Source organism: Giraffa tippelskirchi, chromosome 4 (genome assembly GCF_054371585.1).
Source record: "Giraffa tippelskirchi isolate mGirTip1 chromosome 4, T2T-mGirTip1v1.2.pri, whole genome shotgun sequence".
NCBI lineage: Eukaryota > Metazoa > Chordata > Mammalia > Artiodactyla > Giraffidae > Giraffa > Giraffa tippelskirchi.
The window spans coordinates 184,127,654-184,154,920 of record NC_137278.1 but is presented as its reverse complement, the minus strand read 5'-3'; the positions used below and the strand labels follow the sequence as shown (position 1 = coordinate 184,154,920).

At 38.7% G+C, this 27,267-nt stretch overlaps 1 protein-coding gene and 1 long non-coding RNA gene across 3 annotated transcripts in view; one reads left to right on the top strand and one right to left on the bottom strand.

Annotated features, from left to right (window-relative positions):
* The window catches only part of LOC145546186 (uncharacterized), a 238,619-nt gene that overhangs the window by 53,798 nt on the left and 157,554 nt on the right, over nt 1-27,267 (bottom strand). The window lies entirely within an intron of this gene.
* The window catches only part of SLCO1C1 (solute carrier organic anion transporter family member 1C1), a 77,333-nt gene that overhangs the window by 13,409 nt on the left and 36,657 nt on the right, over nt 1-27,267 (top strand). Inside the window, exons 4-7 of one of the 2 annotated variants that reach the window (XM_081592261.1) lie at nt 11,943-12,075; nt 19,104-19,228; nt 23,791-23,937; nt 26,167-26,265. In XM_081592261.1, coding sequence (XP_081448387.1) covers nt 11,943-12,075; nt 19,104-19,228; nt 23,791-23,937; nt 26,167-26,265 — 504 coding nt within the window. The remainder of the gene's footprint in view (nt 1-11,942; nt 12,076-19,103; nt 19,229-23,790; nt 23,938-26,166; nt 26,266-27,267) is intronic. The other variant, XM_081592262.1, reaches the window with a different exon arrangement.

Sequence of the window (27,267 nt, the reverse complement as noted above, 5' to 3'; positions counted from 1 at the left end):
TAAAATTTTTATAATAAAAATGTATTGTAATAATTTAAGAAAAAGTTGAGCCATAAAAGGAGTGTTTCTGCCCAGTGGCCTACAAACAAGATAAAGGAATTCTATTAATAACGACACTAGAGCAAAGCAGGAAACAAAAATTCTACTCTCTGGGGCCTTTGGTTAGCCACCAACTCTATACTTCCTCTTAGGACTTGAAAAGACCAAGAGATTTTAGTCACTGTTTTGGAAGTATTTTAAAGAGCATAATCCTGCTTAGTCATCTTCCTAAACTGATAAACTAAAGTCTTCGATCTTTGGTTGAAATAAACAAATTAGTAGCCTCTGTGGTCCTTAGTGCCTGTTGAAATTCAAGTAACATGCTATAATAATGGCTCCAGGTTCAGCTTCACTTGAACCTTTAGAAGAGTGAAGAAATCTTTTTCAACTCTTCAACAATTACTTTTTTCATTCTGTTGGGTCACAGGCTAGAAAGCCCTGTACTTGGCCCAGCTTTTTTTTTTAAGTTTTTTTTAATTTATTTTTAATTGAAGAATAATTGCTTTACAGTCTTGTGTTGGTTTCTGCCATACCTCAGTATGAATCAGCCACAGGTATATATACGTCCTCTCCCTCTTGAACCTTCCTCCCACCTCTCTCCCCATCTGACCCCTCTAGGTTGTTACAGAGTTCTGGTTTGAGTTCCCTGAGTCACAATGCAAATTCCCATTGGCTATCTATTTTACATATGGTAATATATGTTTTCATGTTACTTTCGCCATACATCCCACCCTCTCCTTGCCCCTCACCCCCCACCCCACCACCCCCACCGTATTTCTAAGTCTCTAACTGAAGACATAGGGCCTGGAGTCAGTGATAGAGACATCAATGGTTTAACTGAGAGGCCTTATCTGTCTGAAGCAATGCCCTGGGGCAACACCCCACCATGTGTGCGGAAGATGGCAGGCAGGAGGACTTGGTGGTAGTCTTTGCTCCAGGGGAAGAGGGGGGAGCTTACCATCCATAGGGGGAATTCCTTTCAGGTTGGCTTATTGGTTTCCCAGGACCAGTAAGAGACACGCCCCCTCACTGCCCCTTTGATAAGCTATCCTGTGGAGATGTTCTGATCTGAAGTTAGAACAATCAGTAGCTGGAGGGGCAAGTATATAGGAAGGTCAGTCATGTGAGCAGGGTGTAACTGAAGCAGGCCATGGTTGGACAGGGGATGTACAGAGAGCAAGAGAACACTTATCTTGGGGGGCCTGATCATATAAGTTCATACTATGTATTTCAGTTCTTACCCTAAATAACTTGAGAAGGAAATGGCCACCCACTCCAATGTTCTTGGCTGGAAAATCCCATCGACAGAGAAGACTGGTGGGCTACAGTCCACGGGGTTGCAAAGAGTTGGACATGACTTAGCGACTGAGCATGCACCCTAAATAACACAATAAGAATGAAGAGAGTATATAGGTAATCTTTTACCTTCAGGCTTTTGCTTCCCAAATCCATCTTTCAACATCTTACAGAAAAAATGTCTTGGATCAGTGCTAGTCAAACATTAATATTCACACAAATGACTGGACAATTTTGTTAAAATGCATAGACTGATTCTGTAGGAAGGGAAGTAAGGCCCTGCATATCTAACAAGCTTCAATACAATGTTGATGCTATTCATCAATGGGCTGCAATCTGTGTAACAAGTTTATAAAACATCTGATCGTATCACTCCCTTGTGTAAACTCCTTAGATCAGTGGTTCCCAACCTTTTTGGCACCAGGGACCAGTTTCAAGGAAGACAATTTTTCTGTGAATGGCATGGGAGGGGACGGTTTTGAGATGATTACATTGCAATAAGTGCGTTACATTTATTGTTCACGTTATACCTTTTATTATTATATTGTGATATATAATGAAATTATTATATACCTCACCATAATGCAGAATCAGTGGGAGCTCTGAGCTTGTTTTCCTGAGCTCAGGCAGTAATGTGAGCGATGGGGAGCTTCCTGTAAATATAGATGAAGCTTCACTCACTTGTCCAATGCTCACCTCCTGCTGTGTCCCCCGCTCCTAACAGGCCACAGACTAGTACTGGTCCTTGGCCCTGGGGTTTATGGGACCCCTGCGTTAGATAGGTCTGGTTAGTAGATGTATTCTTTGATGCCTGCCCTACCTACAACCCCAAACAGAATGAAAAACCATGGAGAGAACTTCCCTGGTGATCCAGTGGTTAAGAATCTTCCTGCAAATGCAGGGGACATGGGTTCGATCCTTGCTCAAGGAAGATTTCACATGCCTTGGGGCAACTGAGCATGTAAGCCACAACTGCTAAAGCCTGCATGCCCTAGAGTTCATGCCCCACAATAAGAGAAGCTACCACAATTAGAAGCCTGTGCCCTGCAACTAGAGACTAGCTCCTGCTTGCTGGAACTAGAGAAAGCCGGCACACAGTAATAAAGACCCAGCACAACCAAAAATAAATAATTTTTGCTTACAAAAACGCCACAAAGAGTCAAGGTTAAAGGTAACACTGCATCAAGAGAAGAAACAAGTACAAAGAGGAAACTGATGCAGATCAAAGGAATAAATTAGATTTACAGAAAAAAGAAGAAATATGCAGATAGAAAATTATACATGAAATATTTCTTTGATTATTGCTTACTCTAGGTTATAGTATAAAAACATTTTAGAGCTGAAGAAACTTAGAATCTGGTCCAAACTTACTCTTACATTCCCAGACCCCAGTGCAAAACTTGAGAGGATCTATATCTAATAGAGGGTACTAATGTTACACAGGAAGTGAAAAAGGACCCTGAGTCTAAATTCACATTAACCCTTCCAGAGCATTCTAAGGATAGAAATTGTTTACTGGATTAGATGCAATAAAAGTCCTCTTACTTTCATTGCAAAACTTTATCCCAAACATCACGGGATTGCTCTAGTTAATTGCAAGCCCTAGTTTTCCAGAAAAGTGGGTTTCCTGACCATAATTTTAATTCACTCCTTTGTCTCTCTCCACATTCCTCCCTTCCAGTGTTCTGGACCCATTCCCACCCTCTGTCTCTAGCTTTAAATTCTTCAATTATTTTTTGGAGAACAATTTCATTTATCCTCTAATATCAATTGTCATTATCATCTAATATCCACATACTGGACACTCAGTTTCTTCCCAAGTAAAATTTTCCCAAAGGACTCTTTCTCAAACAATGGCCAGGAATTTTTTTCTATATCAAGACCTACTAATATCTCTAGATATTAATTCTTTGTTACAAATATTTTCCCAGGTGTTTTCTTCTAAATATGTAAAAGCTTTTGCTTTTCCAGGCAGTTTTGGGTTCACAGCAAGAGTGAGCAGATAGAGATTTCTCATATACCCTCTACTGGCACATATTCATAGCCTCCCCCATTATCCACATCCCCCACCAGAGTGGGATTCATTATAGTTGATGACATACAATGACACGTCATTATCATTCAGAGTCAAGAGTCTACATTAAGGTTCACTCTTGGTGTTATGTATTCTATGGGATTGAAAAATGTATAATGACATGTATCCACTATTAAAGTATCATACAGAGCACTTTCAATGCCCTAAAAATCCTCTGTGCTCTGACTATCCATCCATCCCTACCCTCTATCCCTTGGTAACTACTGATCTTTTAACTGTCTCCATAGTTTTGCCTATGTCAGAATGCTATTTATTTGGAACCATCCAGTATGTAGCTTTTTCAGATTGGCTTCTTTCACATGGCAATAAGCATTTAAGGTTCTTACATGTCTTTTCATACTGGGTAAATGATTTTTTTAGCACTGAATAATAATCTATCTTCCAGATGGACTTTAGTTTATCTGTTCATCTACTAAAGGACTTCTCAACTGCTTCTAAGTTTTGGCAATTATGAATAGAGCTACTATAAACATGCGCAGATTTTTGTGTAGACGTAAGTTTTCAACTCTTTGGGGGAAATACATTGGAGCATACTTGCTGGGTCTTATGGGAAGAATACGTTTAGTTTTGTAAGACACTGCCAAATTGTCTTCCAAAGTGGCTGTACCATTTGGAATGAGAGCTCAACAACAAATGAGAGTTCTTGTTACTCCCACACGCTCAGCACCATTTAATGTTCTAGATTTTGGCCATTCTAATAGATACGTAGTAGTGTTTCATTTTTTTTTTTATTTGTAGTTTCCTGATGATATGCAAACTTGAATATCTCTTTTTTGTGTTTATTTGCCATTGGTGTATCTTTGGTGATCTGTCAAGGTATTTAGCCCATGTTTTAAACAGGTTGTTTGTGTTCTTATTGTTAGATTTTAAGTGTTCTTCATGTATTTTGGATAACAGTCCTTTATCTGATATGGCTTTTTCAAATATTTTCTCTTGGTATGTGGCTTGTCTTTTAAGTCTCTTAACATTATCTTTCATAGAGCAGAAATTCTTAATTTTAATAAAGTCTAGCTTATCGTTTTTTTTTCTTTCATGGATTGTGCTTTTGGTGTTATTTCTAAAAAGTAATCACCAAACCCAGGTTCTTCTCTGGTAGCTCAGATGATAAAGAATCTGCCTACCAATGTAGGAGACCCAGGTTCAATCCCTGGGTCAGGAACATCTCCTAGAGGAGGGAATGGCAACCCATTCCAGTATTCTTGCATGGGAAATCCCATGGACACAGGAGCCTTATGAGCTACAGTCCATGGGGTCACAAAGAGCGGGACACAATTGAGTGGCTAACACTTAAACCCAGGGTCATCTAGGTTTTCTATGTTATATTCTAGAAGTATTATAGTTTCACATTTTATACTTAGATCCGTGATCCATTTCGAGTTTATTTTTGTGAAAACTAAAGTTTATGTCTAGATTAAGGATTTTTTGTTGGTTCTTTTGCTTGTGGATGTCAAGTTCTTCCAGAATCATTTATTGAGAAGACTATCTTTGCTTTATTGTGTTGCTTTTGCTCCCTTCTCAAAGACCAGTTCAGTTCAGTTCAGTTCAGGCGCTCAGTCGTGTCCGACTCTTTGCGACCCCATGAATTGCAGCATGCCAGGCCTCCCTGTCCCTCACCAACTCCCGGAGTCTACCCAAACCCATGTCCATTGAGTCGGTGATGCCATCCAACCATCTCATCCTCTGTCGTCCCCTTCTCCTCCCGCCCCCAATCCTACCCAGCATTAGGGTCTTTTCCAATGAGTCAACCCTTCACATGAGGTGGCCAAAGTATTGGAGTTTCAGCTTCAACATCAGACCTTTCAATGAACACCCAGGATTGATCTCTTTTAGGATGGATTGATTGGATCTCCTTGCAGTCCAAGGGACTCTCAAGAGTCTTCTCCAACACCACAGTTCAAAAGCATCAATTCTGCGGCGCTCAGCTTTCTTCACCGTCCAACTCTCACATCCATACATGACCACTGGAAAAACCATAGCCTTGACTAGACGTACTTTTGTTGGCAAAGTAATGTCTCTGCTTTTAAATATGCTATCGAGGTTGGCCATAACCTTCCTTCCAAGGAGTAAGCATCTTTTAATTTCATGGCTGCAATCACCATCAGCAGTGATTTTGGAGCCCAAAGACCAGTTAACTATAATTCATGTAGGTCTTTTCTGGGCTGTCTATTATGTTCTATGTATCTGTCTATTCTTTCACCTATGTCACACTGTCTTCATTACTATGGCTTTATAGCATGTCTTGAAATTGGGTGGTGTCTGTCCTCCAACATTTTTTTCTTCAATATTTTGTTGGCTGTTCTAGGTATTTTACTTCTGGCTGCCTAGGTATTTTACTTCTCCATGTGAACTTTAGAATCAGTTTGTCACTATCCACAAATAACTTGCTGTGGTTTTGACTGAGATTGCATTGACTACATAGATCAAATAGGAAAGAACTGATGTCTTGATAATACAGAGTTTTCCTATCTGTGGATGTGGGATATGATCTCGCTCCATGTATAGAGTTAGTTGATTTCTTTAGTCAGAGTTTTATAGATGATCTCTTGTATAGTTTTATACATGATCTCTTCATGTAGATCTTGTATGTATTTTGTTAAATTTATACTTATTTTAGGAGGTGCTAATGTAGATGATATGTTTTTAAACTCCAATTGTTCACTGCTGGCATACTAGAAAATGATTGACTTTTGTGTATTAACTTTGTATCTTACAACCCTTCTATAGTCACATATTAGTTACAGGAGTTCTTTTGTTAATTCTTTCAGACTTTCTACAAAGATGATCATGTCCTATGGGAAGAAAGACAGTTTTATTTCTTTCTTTCAAATCTGCATACTTTTACTTCCTTTTCTTGTTTTATTGCATTTAGTTGGACTCCCCGTACAATATTGAAAAGGAATTTTAAGAGGACACATGCTTGCCTTGTGCCTGATCTTAGTGGAAAAGCTTTGAATTTCTTACCGTTAATTATGATATTAGCTATACTTTTTGGTAGTTTTTTTAAAAAATCCACTTGAGGACATTTCTGTATCTTTCAAGTTCATGTAGGTTTTTTTTTTTTTATCATGATTGGTTGTAGAATTTTGCCAAATGTTTTTTCTGCACATATTGATACGAGCATGTGATTTTTCTTCTTTAACCTGTTGATGTGATGGATTACATTAATTGATTTTCTATTGCTGAAACAGCCCTGGATACCTGGGATAAGTCCTGCTTGGTTTTAACATATAATTATTTCTATATACTGTTGGATTTGATTTGCTATTATGTTGATGACAATTTTTGCTCCTATGTTCAGGAGATGTTTCAGTTTGTTTTCTTTTCTTGTAATGCCTTTTCTGGTGTTGGTATTAGGGCAGTGTTACCCTCAAAGAATTAGGAGGTATTCCCTCTCTATCTTCTGAAAGAGATTGTAGAGAATGAGTATAATTTCTTCATTAATTGTTTGGAAAAGTTCACGGTGAATCTATCTGATGTGGTACTTTCTGTATTGGTAGAATATTAACTATTGTTTCAATTTCTTTAATAGATACAGGTGTATTCAGATTATCTGTTTCTTTCTATGTTATTTTTGGCAGATTGTATCTTTCAATTTGAATTCTTCCTTCTCATCCTTTGTATCACTGTTTTTAGTCATTTTATTTCACTTATATATAAGAAAACGTGCATACATAAGAATACGTCACTGAACACATTTTTGATATTATTATTTTGAACTGTTACCTGCTAGACTTACTTATTACAAATAAGAAAAATAAAAGTTTTAAATTTATCTTCACTTATCTCTTTTTCTCTTTAGTTACTAAGTCATGTCCGACTCCAGAGAAGGCACTGGCGACCCACTCCAGTACTCGTGCCTGGAAAATCCCATGGACAGAGGAGCCTGGTGGGCTGCAGTCCATGGGGTCGCAAAGAGTCAGACACGACTGAGTGAATTCACTTTCACTTTTCACTTTCATGCATTGGAGAAGGAAATGGCAACCCACTCCAGTGGTCTTGCCTGGAGAATCCCAGGGACACCTGGTGGGCTGCCATCTATGGGGTCGCGCAGAGTCGGGCATGACTGAAGCGACTTAGCAGCAGCAGCATGTCCGACTCTTGCAACCCCATGGACTGTAGCCTTCCAGGCTCCTCTGTCCATGGGATTCTCCAGGCAACAATACTGGAGTGGGTTGCCATTTTCTTCTCCAGGGAATCTTAGTGAAAGCTTTCTACAGTCCTAGGGGCGTTGGGCTCTTAGGGCGTCTGTGCCTCTGGACTGTGAACTTCAGGTGTGCTTGTCAGTCCCCCAACACCTCACTGGTGGGACAGGATCACAAGAATGGCTGGAGTTGGATATTTCCCTTCCCCCAGGTCAGCTGGGCTCTGATCATGCCCCAGCAGGTTAGACTCTGGTTACTAGTTCCCCCTAAATGCAGGCTTTCTTAAGATAAACAGAGTGCCCTGGCATATTTCAAAATGGTTCCCTTTCCCCTCTCCATGCTGGAAGCACAAAAAATTTATTCTCCAATATCACTGTGAAAACCTAATTGAGCTCTTGAAGTAAAGCTCACAAAAGTGTGGGGGCCCTCAATCACTGGATCCCTCTGGAATTTTCATCCCTCAGAAGTGTCAATGCTGAGCCTCTTGTCAGGTACAGTTCAGGTTTTCCTTACCACAGAACTTGTTCCCAAGGAGATTTATTGTTGTGGATTTCTTTTCCAGCTGGCCACAATTCTTTGCATTTGCCTGTTGGTCTCTCCAATTATGAGAGCAGCAGTTTACCCTATGACCCCACCTCTCTGACAGATCTAAGAAGATCTGTTGATTTTTCAGGTTTTTACTTAGTGTTAGGATGAAGAGGATTCTTCTAGCTTCTTATATGCTGGATCAAAAGAGGCATTCTTAAAATAGAATTTTAGAAAAATACAAAGCCAGGTAGCAGCCTCTTTATATCATCATAACAAATTGTCCAAATCAGCACTAATTCAATATATACTTAACCCAGGTATTTGAAATACCCTCTTTATCACATAAAAACATATCTCTTAAGTGTAAATCTTTTCCATAAGTCCGTTGATCCCTAACTCAATACAAGACTGTCTTCTTGATTACAGTTTTATAACTAGCTCTGCAATTAGGTAGGAAAATTTCCAACTTTTCTATCAAATTTTTTCTTGGTTGTACTTGGAATAGTTTTCTGAAATATCCCATTTTGGTTTGGATGAAATTGCATAGAATTTATATGTCAAATCAGATAACTGACATTTTATGTTAATGAGTCTTTCCATCCAAGAACATGGTATATATCTTCATTTAGTTAGGTCTTTTTATAAGCTTTCAATATTATATGTATTAAACTATAAATATACTACTTATTTTTTGTTGTATTTGTTCCTACATTTTAAAAGTTTATGTTGCCGTTGTGAAAAGAATTTTTGTTACATTTATTTAGTAATTCCTAGGGTACTGGAAGAGTATTAACATCTAGTGTTACAAGTATACAGCAATCTTGTTGAATTTGTTAATTTTAATTGATTGTCTATAGATGCTGTAGAGTTTCCTGAACAATTGTATTGTCTGAAACAAGGTAATTTTATATCATTCTTTCCCATTATTAGATATATTATTTCTTGTTCTTGTGTTATTGCACTGGCCTCAGTACTATGTTGAATAGAAGCAGTGACAGTGGGCATCCTTGCCTTACATCTTACCTTAATGAAAATACTTTTAAAATTTCACCATTAAACAATCTATGAGCTGTGCAGTTTTGATAGATACACTTTAAAAATTAATTTGCCCAGATTTTTCTCATCATAAATGGTTAATTATATTAAGTGCTTTTATATGTCTGATCCCCTGGAATAAGAAATGGAAACCCACTCCAGTATTTTTGCCTGGAGAATCCCAAGGATTCAGGAGCCTGGTGGGCTACAGTTCAGGGGGCCGCAAAGAGCTGGACATGACTGAAGTGACTGAGCACAATATAACCATGGAATTTTTCTCCTCCATTATTTTATATAAAGCTTTAATTAACAGATTTGTTTCTTATTTGGTGGTACCCTTCCACTTCTGGGCTTCCCTTGTGACTCAGACGGTAAAGCATCTGCCTGCAATGAGGGAGACCTGGGTTAGATCCCTGGGTCAGAAAGACCCTCTGGAGAAGGAAATGGCAACCCACTCCAGCACTCTTGCCTGGAAAATTCCATGGATGAGAAGCCTGGTAGGTGACAGTCCACGGGATCGCAAAGAGTCAGACATGACTGAGCAACTTCACTCACTTCCACTCCTAGAATACACTGCATTTGGTCTCTTTCACTGTCTTCATCTAGTTTGGATTACAAGGTTGTATTAGTCTTATAGGCGTGAGTTAGGCAGCTTTCTTTTCTATTATTTGAAGTACTGTGTTTGGGGAAAGAAAGAGAGAGAGAAAGTGGAAAAATCTAGCACTCCAAAATTTGATAAAAACATAATTGTAAACCTCTCTGGACCTGTTGTTTTTTCAGAAGTTAGTAATGGTAGATGTGAAAGAATTTTGATATCCAATTTGATTTTTTAAAGATTACACATCACCATTTATTTTCTAAGTATATCTTGTGAGAACTCAGAAAGGTTACTAAATAAAGGAAGCAAAACCTACAGATATTACAGAAGTTCAAATGGTATTTTGTAGTGTCTGGCATACCCACTTATATAACACAGAAACAGCCTGTAAACATGTGTCCTTTATTGTGACATATTGGTGATATGGGAATTTGGGAAGGAGGTAATGGTGGTGATGGGGGGCACATTACCTATAAACTGAAAGTTAGGTTTTGATTTAGTTTTGTTTATTTACTGTGACACATTACCAAAACTACAGACATAATTATCAATATATATATTACAACCTCTCTTCTACTAAATACTTAAATAAGAGATCTCATACTGAATTAAGCTTTTTTTATATGAAACCTAGAAAGAGCTCAATTCTTCCTGGTGAAGAAGCCTGAAGCCACTGCAGCCAGGAGCAAGCTACTTTTTTCACTATCATTATTATCCTCAAAATGATAAAAATTGCTGCTGTTTTTGCACTTAACTAAAGCTGGCAATGTGAACAGACAGTAGTAAATTAGATGATTGCTTACAGATGTGAGGAAACTCACTCTTTCTGGAAAATTGAAAACATCGGCAACTTCAAACCTAGGCCACCCAACAAACTCCACAATCAATTGCTGGAGAAATGCTAAGTTTTACTTTATCTAGCACCACAATCTTTACAAAAATAAATACTCCAAATGTAAATAGCTAAAACATTAAAGTCCTTTGAAATCTAAAACCCTAAGCAATGTTTATCAAAGCATGTTCCAGGATTTATCCCCATCAACACATTTGAATGAGTATTAAAAATGCAGATTTCTTGGCCTGCATCCCCTCCCCCATCCATGAAATCAGAAACTGTTGAGAGCTGCCAAGATTCTGCATTTTTAATGTTTCTGTGAATATTTACCTTGCCACTCCTTTCCAGTAATTTTTGTACACAGCAAGGCATGAGAAAATCTTGCCTAAAGCATGTTTAATAAGTTATCACCATCATCGACAACTTCACTGGAGATATTTTAGAAAGCCTTAAGTCCTACCTTCAAAAAATGTTATTCTTTATTTTTTAAAAAGAGATGGTTATATCTTACAGAGACTTTCTATTTCATAAAATTTGTATTCTGAGCATACATTGATATAATTATATAAATATAATTGATGTATTTATGAAGCTATGTAGAATAACCTTTTATTTTTGTAAAAAGTAAGCAAGCAGGCTTCCCAAGTTGTGTAGTGGTAAAGAATCTGCCTGCCAAAGCAGGAGATGCAAGAGATGCTGTCTTAATCCCTGGGTCAGGAAGATCTCCTGGAATAGGAAATGGTAACCCACTTCAGGATTCTTGCCTGAAAAATTCAATGAACAGAGGGGCCTGGTGGGCTACAGTCCATGGAGTCTGAAAGAGTTGGACACAACTAAGTATTTCATAATTAGATTTCATTTAAAGTGAAACTGTTGTGTTTATCTTTTTTCTTTGGGGAATATCAGCTAAAGCAAGACTATATGATGTATGTTTCAAGAGCAATGGTAAACCAATAGAGGTTTTAATAGAAAATGTTAACAAATGAAGAAAGTCATAAAGTTTACTTCAAAATCACCAAGGAAAATTTAAGAGTGCAACTATAGGAAACCTTCTACAATTTGATTTATTGATAAAACATTTTAAAAGGACAAATAATTAAGGTGGATGAAAACAAGGTAGAACAGTTAGTTATTAAAGTATTTTGATAAAGGGATGAGATGATTGAAGTAATGAATCTCAAGATTGTTTCAACAGTCATCTCAGATCAAAGCAAAGAAAGACAAATGATGCGGAAGATGGTGGGAGATGGTTTAGTCAAAACAAACATTGCCCAACTTGCCATAGACATTCATTCATTCATTTATAGTCATTTAATTACGCTGATGACTTTCTAAGTTCTCTAATTGATGAATATTTTATTCTTTTCCCCAAAGGGAATCTCTTAGTTATAGCATTTGTTAGCTACTTTGGAGCCAAGCTTCACAGGCCAAAAATAATTGGAGCTGGGTGCCTGATCATGGGAGTTGGAACATTGCTCATTGCAATGCCTCAGTTCTTCATGAAGCAGTAAGTCTAAAGCAAACATACTTTTCTTGTGTTAACCAACAACTGTATTGTCTCTCTTTTAATGAATACAATTAATTATTTAAATTTGAGAAAATAATTCCTGGCTATTACAATAACCATGATAGTTTGTATCATGATAACCATGATAATTTACATCTTATTTTATCACATGTACTTTGGGCAAAATTTCAAAATGCTTACAATTTTACTTATGATTTAACAAACTGTAAAAAAATGTTTTTCAATATACCATTATGTATGGATGTCAACATTATTTAAGGGAAATTGTCACAAGTATGCCTTCATTCAAATGATTTAACACAACTGCAGAGGCAAAGTTCTAAGTAAAGAAAAAATAATAAGCATCAAATGAGTGTCAAATGGGTAATAAATGAATGCTACAGACAATATGCTGGATCATGATAAAATTGATTGGTAGATCATTGAGGGATACATTACCAACTGAAATAACTATTCAATATTCAAATATTATCTCACAGAACTTTCTCAACAGAAGTGAAGTGTTTGTATTCTGTAGACTTGAAGTTTCCTGTTGATACTTTTGTTAGTAATTTTATTAGTACTTGCATACAACTTTAGTAGTTCCAAAGATGTCATCGTATTATTTCATCTTTATGACAACCCCTGAGGCAGGAGAGCACAGCTTATCCTTTTACTCTTAGTTAGAGCTAAGGGCCATACCTAGAGAGTCGGACCTTCTCAACTTTAGGTGTCTTGTAATTACAGAACTGGGTCCTTAAAACAGGCATTCTGATATCTTCTTCATACATATACACACTGCCTCTCTTCTCTGTGGTTGCCCATTGCCTACTGAGCCAAGCAACAAGCAAGAGAATACTTTAGGAAATTATGTATCAGATAAATCTTTGATGCCTGCCCACTCTAGACCACCATACAATGACATTTTAAAGCCGTAGAGATTTACAAATGATCTGTGTGCTAAGTTGCTTCAGTTGTGTCTGAGTCTTTGTGACTCTATAGACTAGCTTGCCAGGGTCCTCTGCCCATGAGATTCTCTAGGCAAGAATACTGGAGTGGGTTGTCATGCCCTCCTCCAGGAGACCTTCCCGATCCAGGGGTCGAACCCATGTCTCTCACATGTCCTGCTTGGCAGGCAGGTTCTTTACCACTAGTGTCACCTGAGAAGCCCACAAATGATCTGGTCCAAAATTTTTCTTGGATTTCCAGGTCACTTATATAAATATAGTCTGATTTTGACATCCATATCTGATCTGTAAAGACAGCTCACAGAATCCTTTGTATAGAATCTTTCCTACCTGTTTGGATGGTTTCTGTGACCCCTTTGTCTTTGCATGGCTTCAAGGTTTCTGCCTACTCTTTAGAAACCTATCTGACCTCCTTTCTACAGAGCAGATGTGTCCTTAGGTCACTGAGATTCTACAAAGGTATTATATGCAGCCAGTGGGTAAGGAGGAGGCAAAGGAGAGGGCTAAGGAAATAGTCTGCAATCTGCCTAACCCCTGCTTGATCCATTTCTGTTATCTATTCTAATCATTGAGCCTTCATGCAGCAATTTGCTCACAGGGGGGAAAAAAGAGTTCCACTAAAAATATTATAAAATTTGAAAGAAGTTACAGAAACTAGATAAATTCTTGACCCTTGACCTAACTCATTCTGAAGGGCATCAGTAGCTCAGAAGAAATGTGACCTTGGGCATATTACCTAGCCTTCCTAGACCTCAGTTTATGCATCTTAAAATACACATTATAGGTAATAAAACAATAGTTAGCTTGTAATATTGTTGAAGATATTCAGTGAGATGACACAGGTAAAATGCTTACCAAGTTTCCTAACATAGCTAACAGCTGTGTCATCCTTGTCGTGTATTGTTATCAATCCTCCTTAAATAATTAAGCCACTTGGTTTTAACCAGAGATGGCAATGATTTGTCTTAAAGGTGTTGCATTCAGATTAAGAATAGTGTCGCTTCAAGTTAATGACAAATATACTAACACAAGAAAATCAGAAAGAGAACTATATCTAAGAAGCCATTCAGGCTCGTGCTGAAAAAATAAAGACGGATTCTTATCAACCACCTTTATATGTTGAAAGATACAGTTATTCATTTATTATTTAGTGTCTGCCAATTGCCTGGTGGGTTTTTCTGGTGGCTCAGATGGTACCATGCCAGACAATGGAGAAAAATCAAAAAGAAAGAACAAAAACACCCCCCCACCCAAACACACACACACACACACACACACACACACACACACACTTCTTTCCCTCATGAACTTTACTCTCTACTGAGGATTATTATAATAATTTCTTTTCAACCTTTCACAGCATTAGTCACTAATTGGACACTTGTCCAAAATGTTAATTTTTGTTCTTTCAATGATGACTATGCTCTGGTTAGCAGAAATTCCCTAGATGTCAAGAAAACATAATATTAATTATAGATATCAATTATTAAGGGCCTACTCCCAACAGACTGTGTTCAGTTTTATGTGTGTTAGCTCATCTGATTCATGAATTTGATAAATGCATATTGATCACTGTTCTAGGTAACAGGAACAGAGTAGTGACAAAACTCTCTGCTGTCATGTATCTTATTAGAAAGAGATAGAGAGTAAGCAAACAGATAAATAATGACATATGCTGGAAATGTTAAGGGCCAGAGAGAAAAATAATCCAGGGGAGACACGTAACAGTACGTGAGGGGTTGCAGTTTAAACCAGTGTTGTCGGGGGATGATTTACCAAGATGATGACTTTTGGGAAAGGCTGAAAGAGATGAGGGGACAGACATCTGGGGGATAAATGAACAGTGAATGTTTCTATAGCAGGAGGATGCAGTCAGCCATGATGTCTGCTGCAGGGACGAGCAAGAGGAAAGTGTGGGAGGGGTACAGAAGGAGACTTCAAGCTGATTCTCAAACCTTGATGGACATTCAAATCGCCTGAAGCTCTTGGTAAAATGTAGATTCTGAGTCAGTAGCTCGGGGTGGGTGGTTGAGATTCAGCTGGTGCTACACCTCTACAGACCCCACAACACAGGTAGCAAGGTCACCAATTATTGCAAGGACCATACCGCCTCAGAATGGGATGAGAAGCCAGGTGAGAGATTTGAGCAGAATGACACAATCTGACATATTTTTAAAGGGATCTAATACCCACTGCTCAGGAAAATAACTCTGGTGGGGCCAATGTGAAAGCAGACGATTTAGGAGGCCACTCTGCAATTTCATACATCAGAATCAAGAGTGTGTCAGTGGGGGTGGCAGCTAGGACAGAATTAAAATCCCAGATTTAAAAGCTTTCATACCACTGGCCCCCTGTTCAAACACTTCTTTGTTTCCTTATACAATAGAGCCCAAAGAAAGGCAATGCCAAAGAATGCTCTAACTTCTGCACAATTGCACTCATCTCACACGCTAGTAAAGTAATGCTTAAAATTCTCCAAGCTAGGCTTCAGCAATACGTGAACCGTGAACTTACAGATGTTCAAGCTGGTTTTAGAAAAGGCAGAGGAACCAGAGATCAAATTGCCAATATCCGATGGATCATCGAAAAAGCAAGAGAGTTCCAGAAAAACATCTGTTTCTGCTTTATTGACTATGCCAAAGCCTTTGACTGTGTGGATCACAATAAACTGTGGAAAATCCTGAAAGAGATAGGAATACAAGACCACCTGACCTGCCTCTTGAGAAATCTGTATGCAGGTCAGGAAGCAACAGTTAGAACTGGACATGGAACAACAGACTGGTTCCAAATAGGAAAAGGAGTACATCAAGGCTGTATATTGTCACCCTGCTTATTTAACTTACATGCAGAGTACATCATGAGAAACGCTGGGCTGGAGGAAGCACAAGCTGGAATCAAGATTGCCGGGAGAAACATCAATAACCTCAGATATGCAGATAACACCACCCTTATGGCAGAAAGTGAAGAAGAACTAAAGAGCCTCTTGATAAAAGTGAAAGAGGAGAGTGAGAAAGTTGGCTTAAAGCTCAACATTCAGAAAACTAAGATCATGGTATCCGGTCCCATCACTTCATGGCAGATAGACGGGGAAACAGAGGCTGACTATTTTTCTGGGCTCCAAAATCACTGCAGATGGTCACTACAGCCATGAAATTAAAAGATGCTTACTCCTTGGAAGGGAAGTTATGAACAACCTAGACAGCATATTAAAAAGCAGAGACATTACGTTGCCAACAAAGGTCCGTCTAGTCAAGGCTATGGTTTTTCCACTGGCCATGTATGGATGTGAGAGTTGGACTATAAAGAAAGCTGAGTGCCGAAGAATGGATGCTTTTGAACTGTGGTGTTGGAGAAGACTCTTGAGAGTCCCTTCAACTGCAAGGAGATCCAACCAGTCCATCCTAAAGGAGATCAGTCCTGGATGTTCACTGGAAGGACTGATGTTGAAGCTGAAACTCCAATAGTTTGACCACCTGATGCGAAGACCTGACTCATTGGAAAAGACCCTGATGCTGGGAAAGATTGAGGGCAGGAGGAGAAGGGGATGACAGAGGATGAGATGGCTGGATGGCATCACCGACTCGATGGACATGGGTTTGGGTGGACTCCGGGAGTTGGTGATGGACAGGGAGGCCTGGCCTGCTGTTATTCACGGGGTCGCAAAGTGTCAGACATGACTGAGTGACTGAACTGAACTGAACTGACATGAATACCACTGGCCCCCTGTTCAAACACTTCTTTGTTTCCTTATACAATAGAGCCTAAATAAGCATAGACCACATCTATAGCCCCCATCTTATAACTAAGAAAACTGAAATTTGAAAAGGCTGTCATTATAGTCTTTAGTGACAAAAGTGGCACTTACATAAAATTCTATTTATTCAAGATCTAAATAATTTTAATGCCGCAGTTGCTTCTGATAGATTAAATGGAAAGCTCAAATAACTAAAAATTTTCAAAATACTACCTAATTGCTATTGATAGTCATTTTAAGGGCATTTAGGTTTTATATTGGGTTAATATCAAGAACTCCACTAGGATGTTTCCGTAACCATCTCACGGAAAAACTCAAATGAACTTTTGGCCAACCCAATAATAATCCCTGGTATCTCTGGAATTATATTAAAGAAAGAAAATTATATTTACCAGAATTTTAATGCTAAATGTTCTCCTCTGTGGCTAATAATTTTTAAAATCTATTCTCATTAAGTAGTTCTTTTTTTAATTTTTCTGAGATTTATTATAAAAATATTCAGACATATGAAAAAGAACTTAAAACAATTGCACAGGAACATCCATACACCTGACACCTGAGATGTTACTTGTCTTTGTAACTTAGGAAACCTATTTTGGTTAAGGATTCATTTGATAAAAGTGCCAAAACTGTGAACCTCTTCCCTTAAATGCATATATACAAAAATATTTTTATTTTTCCAATGGGATTCATAGACCCATTGAGGTGTAGGTTATGCAACACTGAAATGCGCTGTATGCTTAGTCACTCAGTCATATCCGACTCTTTGCAACCCCATGGACTGTAGCCCACCAGGCTCCTCTGCCCACGGGATTCTCCAGGCAAGAATATTGGAGTGGATTGCCACGTCCCCCTTTAGCAGATTTTTCCAACCCAGGGATCGAACCAAAGTCTCCCGCATTGCAGGTGGATTCTTTACCATCTGAACCACCAGGGAAGCCCTGATATAAGATAAGCCATTTATCAATCTGAATATGTTAACAAGTCAATACATCTTGACCTTATTGTGTTAAATAGCTTTAAACTATTACTATTTTAAACATTACTATGATGATTAGCCTTTAGTTACATAATGCCTGAACAAAATGAGAATCAAGGTGATGTGATTCCTTTCATCAGTTACCTCTGCCCTGAACGGTGCATGTGGAGCAAAAAATCGACTTCTGAAGGGTAATTTGAGAAGGATTACGGTGCTATGACAAACCTAGATAGCATATGAAAAAGCAGAGACATCACTTTGCCAACAAAGGTCCATATAGTCAAAGCTATGGTTTTTCAGTAGTCATGTATGGATATGAGAGTTGGACCATAAGGAAGGCTGAGCACCAAAGAAGTGATGCTTTTGAACTGTGGTGTTGGAGAAGACTCTTGAGAGTCCCTTGGACTGTAAGGAGATCCAACCAGTCAATCCTAAAGGAAATCAACCCTGGATATTCATTGGAAGGACTGATGCTGAAATTGAAGCTCCAGTACTTTGGCCATCTGATGAGAAGAGCTGACTCACTGGAAAATACTCTGTTGCTGGGAAAGATTGAAGGCAAAAGGAGAAGTGGGTGGCAGAGCATGAGATGGTTAGATAGCATCACTGAGTCAATGGACACAAATTTGAGCAAACTCCAGGAGATAGTGAAGGATAGAAAATCATAGCATGCTACAGTCTATGGGGTTGCGAAGAGCTGGACACAGCTTAGCAACTGAACAAAACAACAACGGTGCTGGGGAGCTGTTGATGGAATGATCACAGTCCTACCATCTGGCATTGGCTCCTCAATCCAGTTGCCATAGTAACCTTATAAACAGAGAACATTAGAAATAACTTAGAGCCAGATTAATAAAATGAAGAATAGGATACTGTCTGGATAAAGGGTTCAAAAAGCCCAAGTATCATTCTCAGTTCTCTAGAATCAACATTCCAGGTGTTCTACTAAATTTACAACTCCAAGTACAGTGTATCAATAGCCATAATTGTTAAATTATTGCTTTCAGAGATAAGCATGATTTTATGAAATGTTTGATATTTTTTCACCAACAGAGTAGGCGATTTATAGTTATTATTTTATATTAAAATGAACCTCTCTAAATCATTCTTTTATTGTCTTTCATGACACTGGGCAGTTGGTTCAGATATAGTATAATATATGTGAAGCAGATATTCTAGCACTCTCTTCAGAAAACTGTACTGTTAAATGCTGGTTTGATTTAGTGATATAGATTCAGGGAGAGCTGTAGATTCAAACAAGTGTCCTAGTGAGTCAAGTAATATAATATTTTTAGTACGATGTTAAGAAAATGTTCTTTTTATACAGGTACAAATATGAAAGGTATTCTCCTGTCTCCAATTCCACTCTCAGCATCTCTCCATGTCTCCTGGATTCAAATAATTCATTACCAATTCCAGTTGTGGAGAAATCACAATCCAAAATAAATAATGGTAAGATGACTATTTTTTACTTGAGTAAACAAGTTCTTTTTAAAGTCTTTATATGTAATTTATATGTATATGATTTTTGCTGTCAAAAGCTTTACTACTTAAATTGAGATATTATAGTGCCATTAAAAAATCAGAATATAAAGCTGAAGCTCCAATACTTTGGCCACCTGATGTGAAGAGTCAACTCATTGGAAAAGACCCTGATGCTAGGAAAGATTGAGAGCAGGAGAAGGGGGGCAACAGAGGATGAGATGGTTGGATGGCACCATCAACTCAATGGACATGAGTTTGAGCAAACCCTGGGAGATAGTGAAGGCCAGGGAAGACTGGTGTGCTGCAGTTCATGGCATTGCAAAGAATCAGACACAACTTAGTGACTGAACGACAAAAACAAAAGCAGTATATGATGAGATCTTAAGAAAATACTCAGAGAATCAAATATTATGGAAAGATGGTGTATTGATTGCTGGTGACTGGGAAAGTTTACAGCAGTTCTAAATAATGTGGACTGTGAAATGGGGTAAAACAAGTTTAACATGTACAATTCTCATATAAAGTAAATTTATTTTTTCCCCAAACACAGTTTAATTTTTGTGTTTAGCCCCTTTTCATCAAAATGGCAAAAACGTGATGTCAGTCAATTTGTCCCTAATCTCTACCACGTTCCCAGGAGCTTACATAATGGTAAAGGGGGAAATTGTGGGAGGGGAGGTCTTGGTGTTATCAGTCCTCTGTCAGCCTAAATATTTAAAATCCTTCTGGCCACAGTGTTTGTTCATACACATCATCTTAGGGTCATCTTATATCCACATTCGTGTCCTTTTTAGCATACCAGCTCTCTTTGATGCAAAAGTGGCCATCATGGAAACATGGTAATAATTCTACTGTCCACACAAGACAGGATTCGGGGAATTTTGTTAGCATATCCAGAGTTCCACGTGGCTGACCCACAATGCACAGCAAGGCTATGTGTGGGCCATGCTTGGGAGCATGGGAACCATCTCTTCTGTGTTATTCGAGGTATTGGAAGCCCTGTGAAGAGGCAGGGGCAAGGATGCTTAGCGATACTGCATTTCGTCCTTGGGATCTTGCTACCTCCCTGGCTCTACCTGGCCATGGCGGCACAGGTTTCCTCACTCATGGAGTCCATGAATCTACCCACAGGTCTTTGCCATGTCTCTGGGATGCTGCACTGGTGAACACTCAAATCCTCTCTCCCCACAGACCTTCAGCATCAATAGGCTCAACCCTTCCTCTCCACTACCCTCATCTCTCTCCTACTCCTAGGCTGTGGAACCCACTTCTATAGAGGCAGCGTGGAAGCCCTTCTTTTATAAAGTTGCTATCCATCTAAATCTTCTATCTACAGCATAAAAGCTTTTCACTCCCCTGATGTCCTCATTGATGCTTTCCTTTGAGATGTCATTTTTCTGGCCAATGAACCGGAGAGGCCTGACTCTGAATAAAAGCAAGGATAGGAGAATTAAAAGAAATACTGAAATATAAGGAGAAAAATGGGGGTGGTCATATACATGTAAAAGGTTTATCCTGTCCTGCTGTATGAAAAGAAGGCATTCTAGAAGAAAAGGAAAGCATGAAAGAAGGCAATATATACATTCAGGAGAACATATACAAATCAATGAATGAGAACAGAGGGATTGTTTATGTAAGAATATAATGGATATTTGGACCATAAAAAAGGCTGAGTGCCAAATAATTGATGCTTTTGAACTCTGGTGCTGGAGAAGACTCTTGAGAGTCCATTGGATAGCAAGGAGATCAAACCAGTCAACTCTAAAAGGTATCAACCCTGAATGTTCATTGGAAGAACTGATGCTGAAGCTGAAGCTCCGATACTTTGGCTACCTGATGCTCAGAGACGCCTCATTGGAGAAGGCCTGATGCTGGGAAGGATTGAGGGCAAGAGAAGAAGGGGGTTAAAAGAGGATAAGATGACATCACCGATTCAATGGACATGAGTTTGAGCAAACTCTGGGAGATAATGAAGGACAGGGAAGCTTGGCATGCTGCAGTCCACAGGATTGCAGAGTCAGACATGACTTAGCCACTGAGCAACAGAAGTTTAATTCAGTTTAATTCAGATCCACACAAAGAAGCAAAGAGACAGACTAAAGGATTTAGACTTTGGTCTGTACATAATATACAGTCATTGAAGATATTTTGGGTTTGGTTTTGACAATCAAGGGAGAGACGTGTTATAAATGACAATGTGTGTGTGTTTGTGTGCTGTCGTTTTTGACTCTTTGTGACTTCATGGACTGCAGTTTGCCAGGATCCTCTGTCCTTGGAATTTTCCAGGCAAGAATACTGGAGTGGGCTGCCATTTGCTTCTCCAGGGGATCTTCCTGAAAAGCAATCAAACCCACATCTCTTGTGTCACCTGCATTGGCAAGCAGTTTCTCTATCATTGTGCCACCCACGAAGCCCATAAATGACAATACAACTAATATTTAAACCTTTCATATTAAAAAGAGAAAGGTAGGGTTTAGGGGTGGGAGATGAAGTTTTTCAATGTAAAGATAAAAATTATTAGGCAGGTACAGAATATAAGACTCATAAATCAATGCTTTTCTTTCCTTTAAATGAAATCCTGTTCACTTAAAGTCATAGATATATATAAACCTTAGACACAGTGGACACAAGCATATCCTAAAGGGGTTAGCGGGGTAAATAGAGGACTCACCTCAAAAATGCTTTGCATGCAAACCCCATTTCCTCCAAATATTTTAGAGCCAGAGCTGTCTACCAGAACTTCTGTAGTGATAGGAATGTTCTATGTCTATAGTGTCCACTGGTGGCTCAGACGGTAAAGAATCTGCCTGCAATGCAGGAGACCCAGGTTTGATCCCTGGGTCAGCAAGATCCCCTGGAGGAGGGCATAGCTACTCACTCCAGTATTGTTGCCTGGAGAATACCACGGACAGAGGAGCCTGACAGGCTACAGCTCATGGGGTTGCAAAGAGTTGGACACAACTGAGTGACTAACACCATACACACACACACGGTAGCTATTAGCCCCATGTGACTATTGAGTAATTAAAGTATAGCCAGTGAGACTGAATTGAATTTTTAATTTCATGTAATTTTAATTAATAAATTCCACTGGCCACATGTGACTTGTGGCCACTGTATTGCAAAGCCCAGAGGTAAAGTGTCTACATTTGTCTACATGACTTCTTATCAACAATAATAGAATCCCCCAAAGTCAGGGCTGAAATTGACACTGGAATCAATGTTGAAATATTGATATTTCACTCCCCCAAATATAATGGAGTCCCATTATATTTGGGGGAGTGAAATAAAAATCCAGAGAAGTTAAGTGAAATATCCCTGGTCACTTGGCTACATTTCTAGGAGAGGCAGAATCAGAACTAAACGTCACATGATTGCACAGTAATCTTTTCTGTCACAAAGTCTGATTCATCCACAAAAAAGCATTCACCCCAGTTCTTAATAACCCACACTTCACTTTCAAAAATTACTTTCAAAGTTACTAGAAGAGAAAATATCTCCTACCTCATAGGATTCTTAGGATAATTCAATTTGAAAATGTCTGCAAACCACTTAGCTCAGTGCTTGCCAGAAAGGGAGCTTCCAGAAGTGGTGATTGTTGGAGGTAGTTAATATTGTCACTTTTGTTAAAGTCACCTAACTGTATTTAATTACAATATGGGGAGTAATTTTTCTACTTCACATGATCATATTAAGACATGACTTTTATGAAAGCATTTAAAAATTTTTAGCTTTGAATTTCCCTCTAAAAATAATATCAGAAGTTTCTTTTTTTGGAATAGTTATACCACTAAAGCATGAAAGTGTCAGTCGCTCAGTCACGTCCGACTCTTTGCGACCCCATGGACTGTAGCCTTCCAGACTCCGCTGTGCATGGAATTCTCCAAGCAAGGATACTGGAGTGGGGAGCCATTCTCTACACCAGGGCATCTTCCAGACTCGGGGATTGAACCTGGGTCTCCTGCATTTCAGGCAGATCCTTTATTATCTGAGCCACCAAGTATGGTTTTTAAGTTTTATATGAATTTGATTCTGAAATGTGAGCCCTTAACATGTCTGTTCACTATCAAACAATTTTAGCTGTAGGCAATGCTGCTAAAATTTGAAGTATCACCCATATAAATTTGAAATTCAGATAAACCTTGGTCACCAATAAAATTGCAAGTGATTTCTAATGCAAAATAGAAGGTTTAAAGATTAAGACAAGAAAAGGCTTTGTTCAAATTTTCTATTTTTGTCCCAGATTGGATATTGTATGTTACTAAAGTGTAGAAATTCAAATAATTCAGTAGAAATATGAAATAAAAAGAAAGAAAATAAGAAATAAGGCGAACAATAGATTTCCTTGGTCAGTTTCTGGGGGATTTACACTACCTAAAATATCTTGCTCGAACTCCTATCAATCGATTTATTGCTGATTTCACTTCTGCATTCTCATGCATCTTTAGGACAACTTGTAGACATGTAGAATAAATGTTTAACTTCAATACTGATTGAATTTCAATCGTCTTGTTTGCTTTCCTTTTAAGAATGTCAAATTGATGCCAGCTCTTCCATGTGGGTTTACGTCTTCCTGGGAAACCTTCTTCGTGGATTTGGAGAAACTCCCATTCAGCCTCTAGGCATTGCCTACCTTGATGATTTTGCTAGCCAGGACAACGTGGCTTTCTATATTGGTAATTTCCACCTCATTCATCTTCCTGGGGTGCAGGATACCTGGTTTTCTCAACTCTATTCTCAACTAAATAGGGTGTGGAAGGTTTTATATTTCATATCTAACTCCTCTATTCAGTTCACACTTTTCTGAAGTTCACACTGAGGGTTTGGATAGTGAAGAAACTTCAGTTAAAAGGACCTATTGCATTAGGGAAAGAATATCGGATTAAAAGAAATTATCTGTGAGCTCAACTGCTGTGATGTATGACCTGTACCTTTACGGATACAGAAGGAGGACAAGAGCCAGGCCTGAGCCACTCTTTTCTAGAACAGGTCCCAGTGCATAGAATAGTGGCTAAAATCACGAAAACAAAAATATGTGTTTGGTCGTTCAGTCATGTCCAACTCTTTTCCACCCCATGGACTATTCCCCACCAGACTCCTCTGTCTTGGGCTTTTTCAGAAAAGAATACTGGAGTGGGTTGCCATTTCCTCCTCCAGGGGATCTTCCTGACCCAAAACAAAAATATAGCAATTCCAAAGCCAGGCGAATCAAAACAGCATTTATTGAAAGCCTCTATGTTCTGGGAGCTAAATTTGTTCTCTGTTTCATACATTAGTCTTGGTTTCTGGGGGTTCTGATCTTCTGAGGGTTTCACCTTCAGAAACAGAAGGACAAGATTTAAATTCATTAAGGTAGTGGCGGGGGGTGGGGCAGGTGGCGCTGTGCCTGAATGGAGGAGCTTGGTGGGCCCCAGTCTATGAGGTGGCAAAGAGTTGGACATGATGAGCAATTTCACTCACTTAACTATAGCTAGGTATAGCTCAGTCCTGGCTAGTCACATGGAATTCCAGAGGGTTCTGATGACAGCCAAGCATGCTCTATGTAGTTAAAAACAGGGCACCTGTTCTAATGAGAAGCTGCAGCACAGATCAGGATGTAGAAGTAGAACAGAAGCTCCACCACATGTGCTAGGCCATTACTCTGGGGACCAGAAGAAAGACTGTAGCCAAGAGATGCACATAGGTGTCATCATGTCCCTGTCCTGGCCAGGAGCTCAGAGGCTGCTCTTTCTCCTTTGTCCTCTTTTCTATTCTGTAAAAGATCTGGTACAAATTTCCCAGGTGGCTCAGTGTTAAGAATTTGCTTGCCAACGCCAGAGCCACAGAAGATGTGGGTTCGATCCCAGGTTCAGAAAGGTTCTCTGGAGGAGGAAATGGCAACCCACTCCAGTATTTTTGCATGGGAAATCCTATGGACAGAGAAGCCTGGTGGGCTACAGTCCACTGGGTCATAAAAAAGTTGGATATGACTTAGTGACTAAACAACAATAACAACAAAACTGAGGTCTAGAAAGTTTAAGAAAAGTGCCAAAGACCACAAGACTGAGGACTCAGCCCTTAGCCCAGATGTGGTTCTTCTTCCACTGTACAGCATGACACTGTGGGGACCCACTGCTGAGCTAGACTCTTTGATCTGTCCTGTCCTCCACCTACAGCCCATGGGGTCACAGAGAGTCAGACACTATTGAGCATACATGCATATACGCAGCTGCTATCTACTCCTCCAGTTAATCTCCCAGGGATATACGCAATATGGTCTGTGATGAAATAAAAGGCAGATGGGTGATATTTTGCAAGGAATAGCAGACTTTCTGGTTACTAGAAATGATGTCGTTGAGGAGATCTGCTCCAGCTACCTGGAGCTGCCCAGGTGGGTCAGGAGCATTGCAGAGTGCACCTCTCCCCTCTCTCAAGTCAAGCTCCTTTGCTTGAGCTGCGTAGTTACTGTGTTCACAGGTGGTCCCCTGGAAGCTCTAAACACAAGCTCTTTCCCATTAAGAGGGAAGAAATCAATTTTAATGTCGAAACAAGTCTTATGGTCAATTAAGCAACTGACCACAAAAGGTTTTCAAAAGGCTGTCGGAACAATATAATTCTGATTTTTATCACTAGGGGGAATCCAATCCTAGGGAGTAAAATTTGTTCCATTTGCCAAAATTAGCTGAGTCTTAGTGTTATTTTCTTACTAAAAAGGTAATTAATGCCTTAAAGATGCTCATTCTTCTTCCAACACTGAGAAGAAGTTATTTCCAGATTCAATGAGGTTGAAAAGTTGACAAATTAAGCACACTTAAGGGAAGAGTTGATGAAATATTTTCAGTGACTAACTGGATCTCATGCATGTTTCTTGTTTAAAAATTTATTAATTTACAAGAGCAAAGAAATGGTACTTTTGTATTTTGCAGGATGTGTGCAGACGGTTGCAATTATAGGGCCAATCTTTGGCTTCCTGTTAGGCTCGTTATGTGCCAAACTGTATGTTGACATTGGCTTTGTAAATCTAGGTAAGGAAGTTTATTTATATTTATTCATTTTAGTTACTGTAATTTTTAATGGGAATAGTGTCAAAAATATCAAGTTGTCTTTTTACAAAGTGATAGGATGGTAGTCTTTCATAAAATGAAAATAATCCTTGAAAACTTGTTACTTACACAATTATCACACACATTAATAAATGACACATGAAAAATAGGTGGTGATTATAACCAGATGACCCATAGTTTGTTAATCAGTTGTATCATTTTCCACTTCTGGTTTCCTAGTTTAAAGGCATTCAAGCTTAGTTAAGACTAACAACTGTGGCTTCTTGTTGGCTTCAGGTGAATCAACATTTACTACAGTCACATCAATTAATAACATATTTCTGGACTTTCCAAAAAGGCCAATGATTGAAAATCTCTGGCAACTAAAATTCCCTTCTTTAACGTACAAATCTTTTTTAGTTGAAGGAACTTTATAGTGAGACTAACTTTCCTTCTGGAGGAATGCTTGTGGAGGGGATAAATGAGGACTTCATCTCTCCATAGCTGTTAATTTGTTTCTTTCCTTATAAGATGTAGGCCCTAGACATAGATAGAAATTATCTGTTTTTCTGAAGAATTCCTAGAAAGCAGTTAAAAACAAGAAAGCAAATTTTATTTTTAAAAATTTTGGAATTGCCTTGTCACTAGTGTGTGTTACAAATGATTATTATGTTACAATAGAATGCAAAACACTTGTGCTAGCTGTTCTTTTTTAATCAAATAATCAGAATATGCATTCCAGAAATTTTGTTTATTCATTTATTACTCCTCAAATTTATTTCATGTCTACACTAACTCAAGTGATGTTCTACCAAAGTGAGCAAAATAGTTGATTCCTTGACTTCATGATGTTTAAAATCTGGTCATGGTGGCTGATACAGATAAGAAAGTGCTGGCATGATGAGAGGTACAGAGGAAAATTATGAAAAGGAAGCAATGAACATGCAGAAATAAACTACATCAAACATTTCACTGAGTATAGAG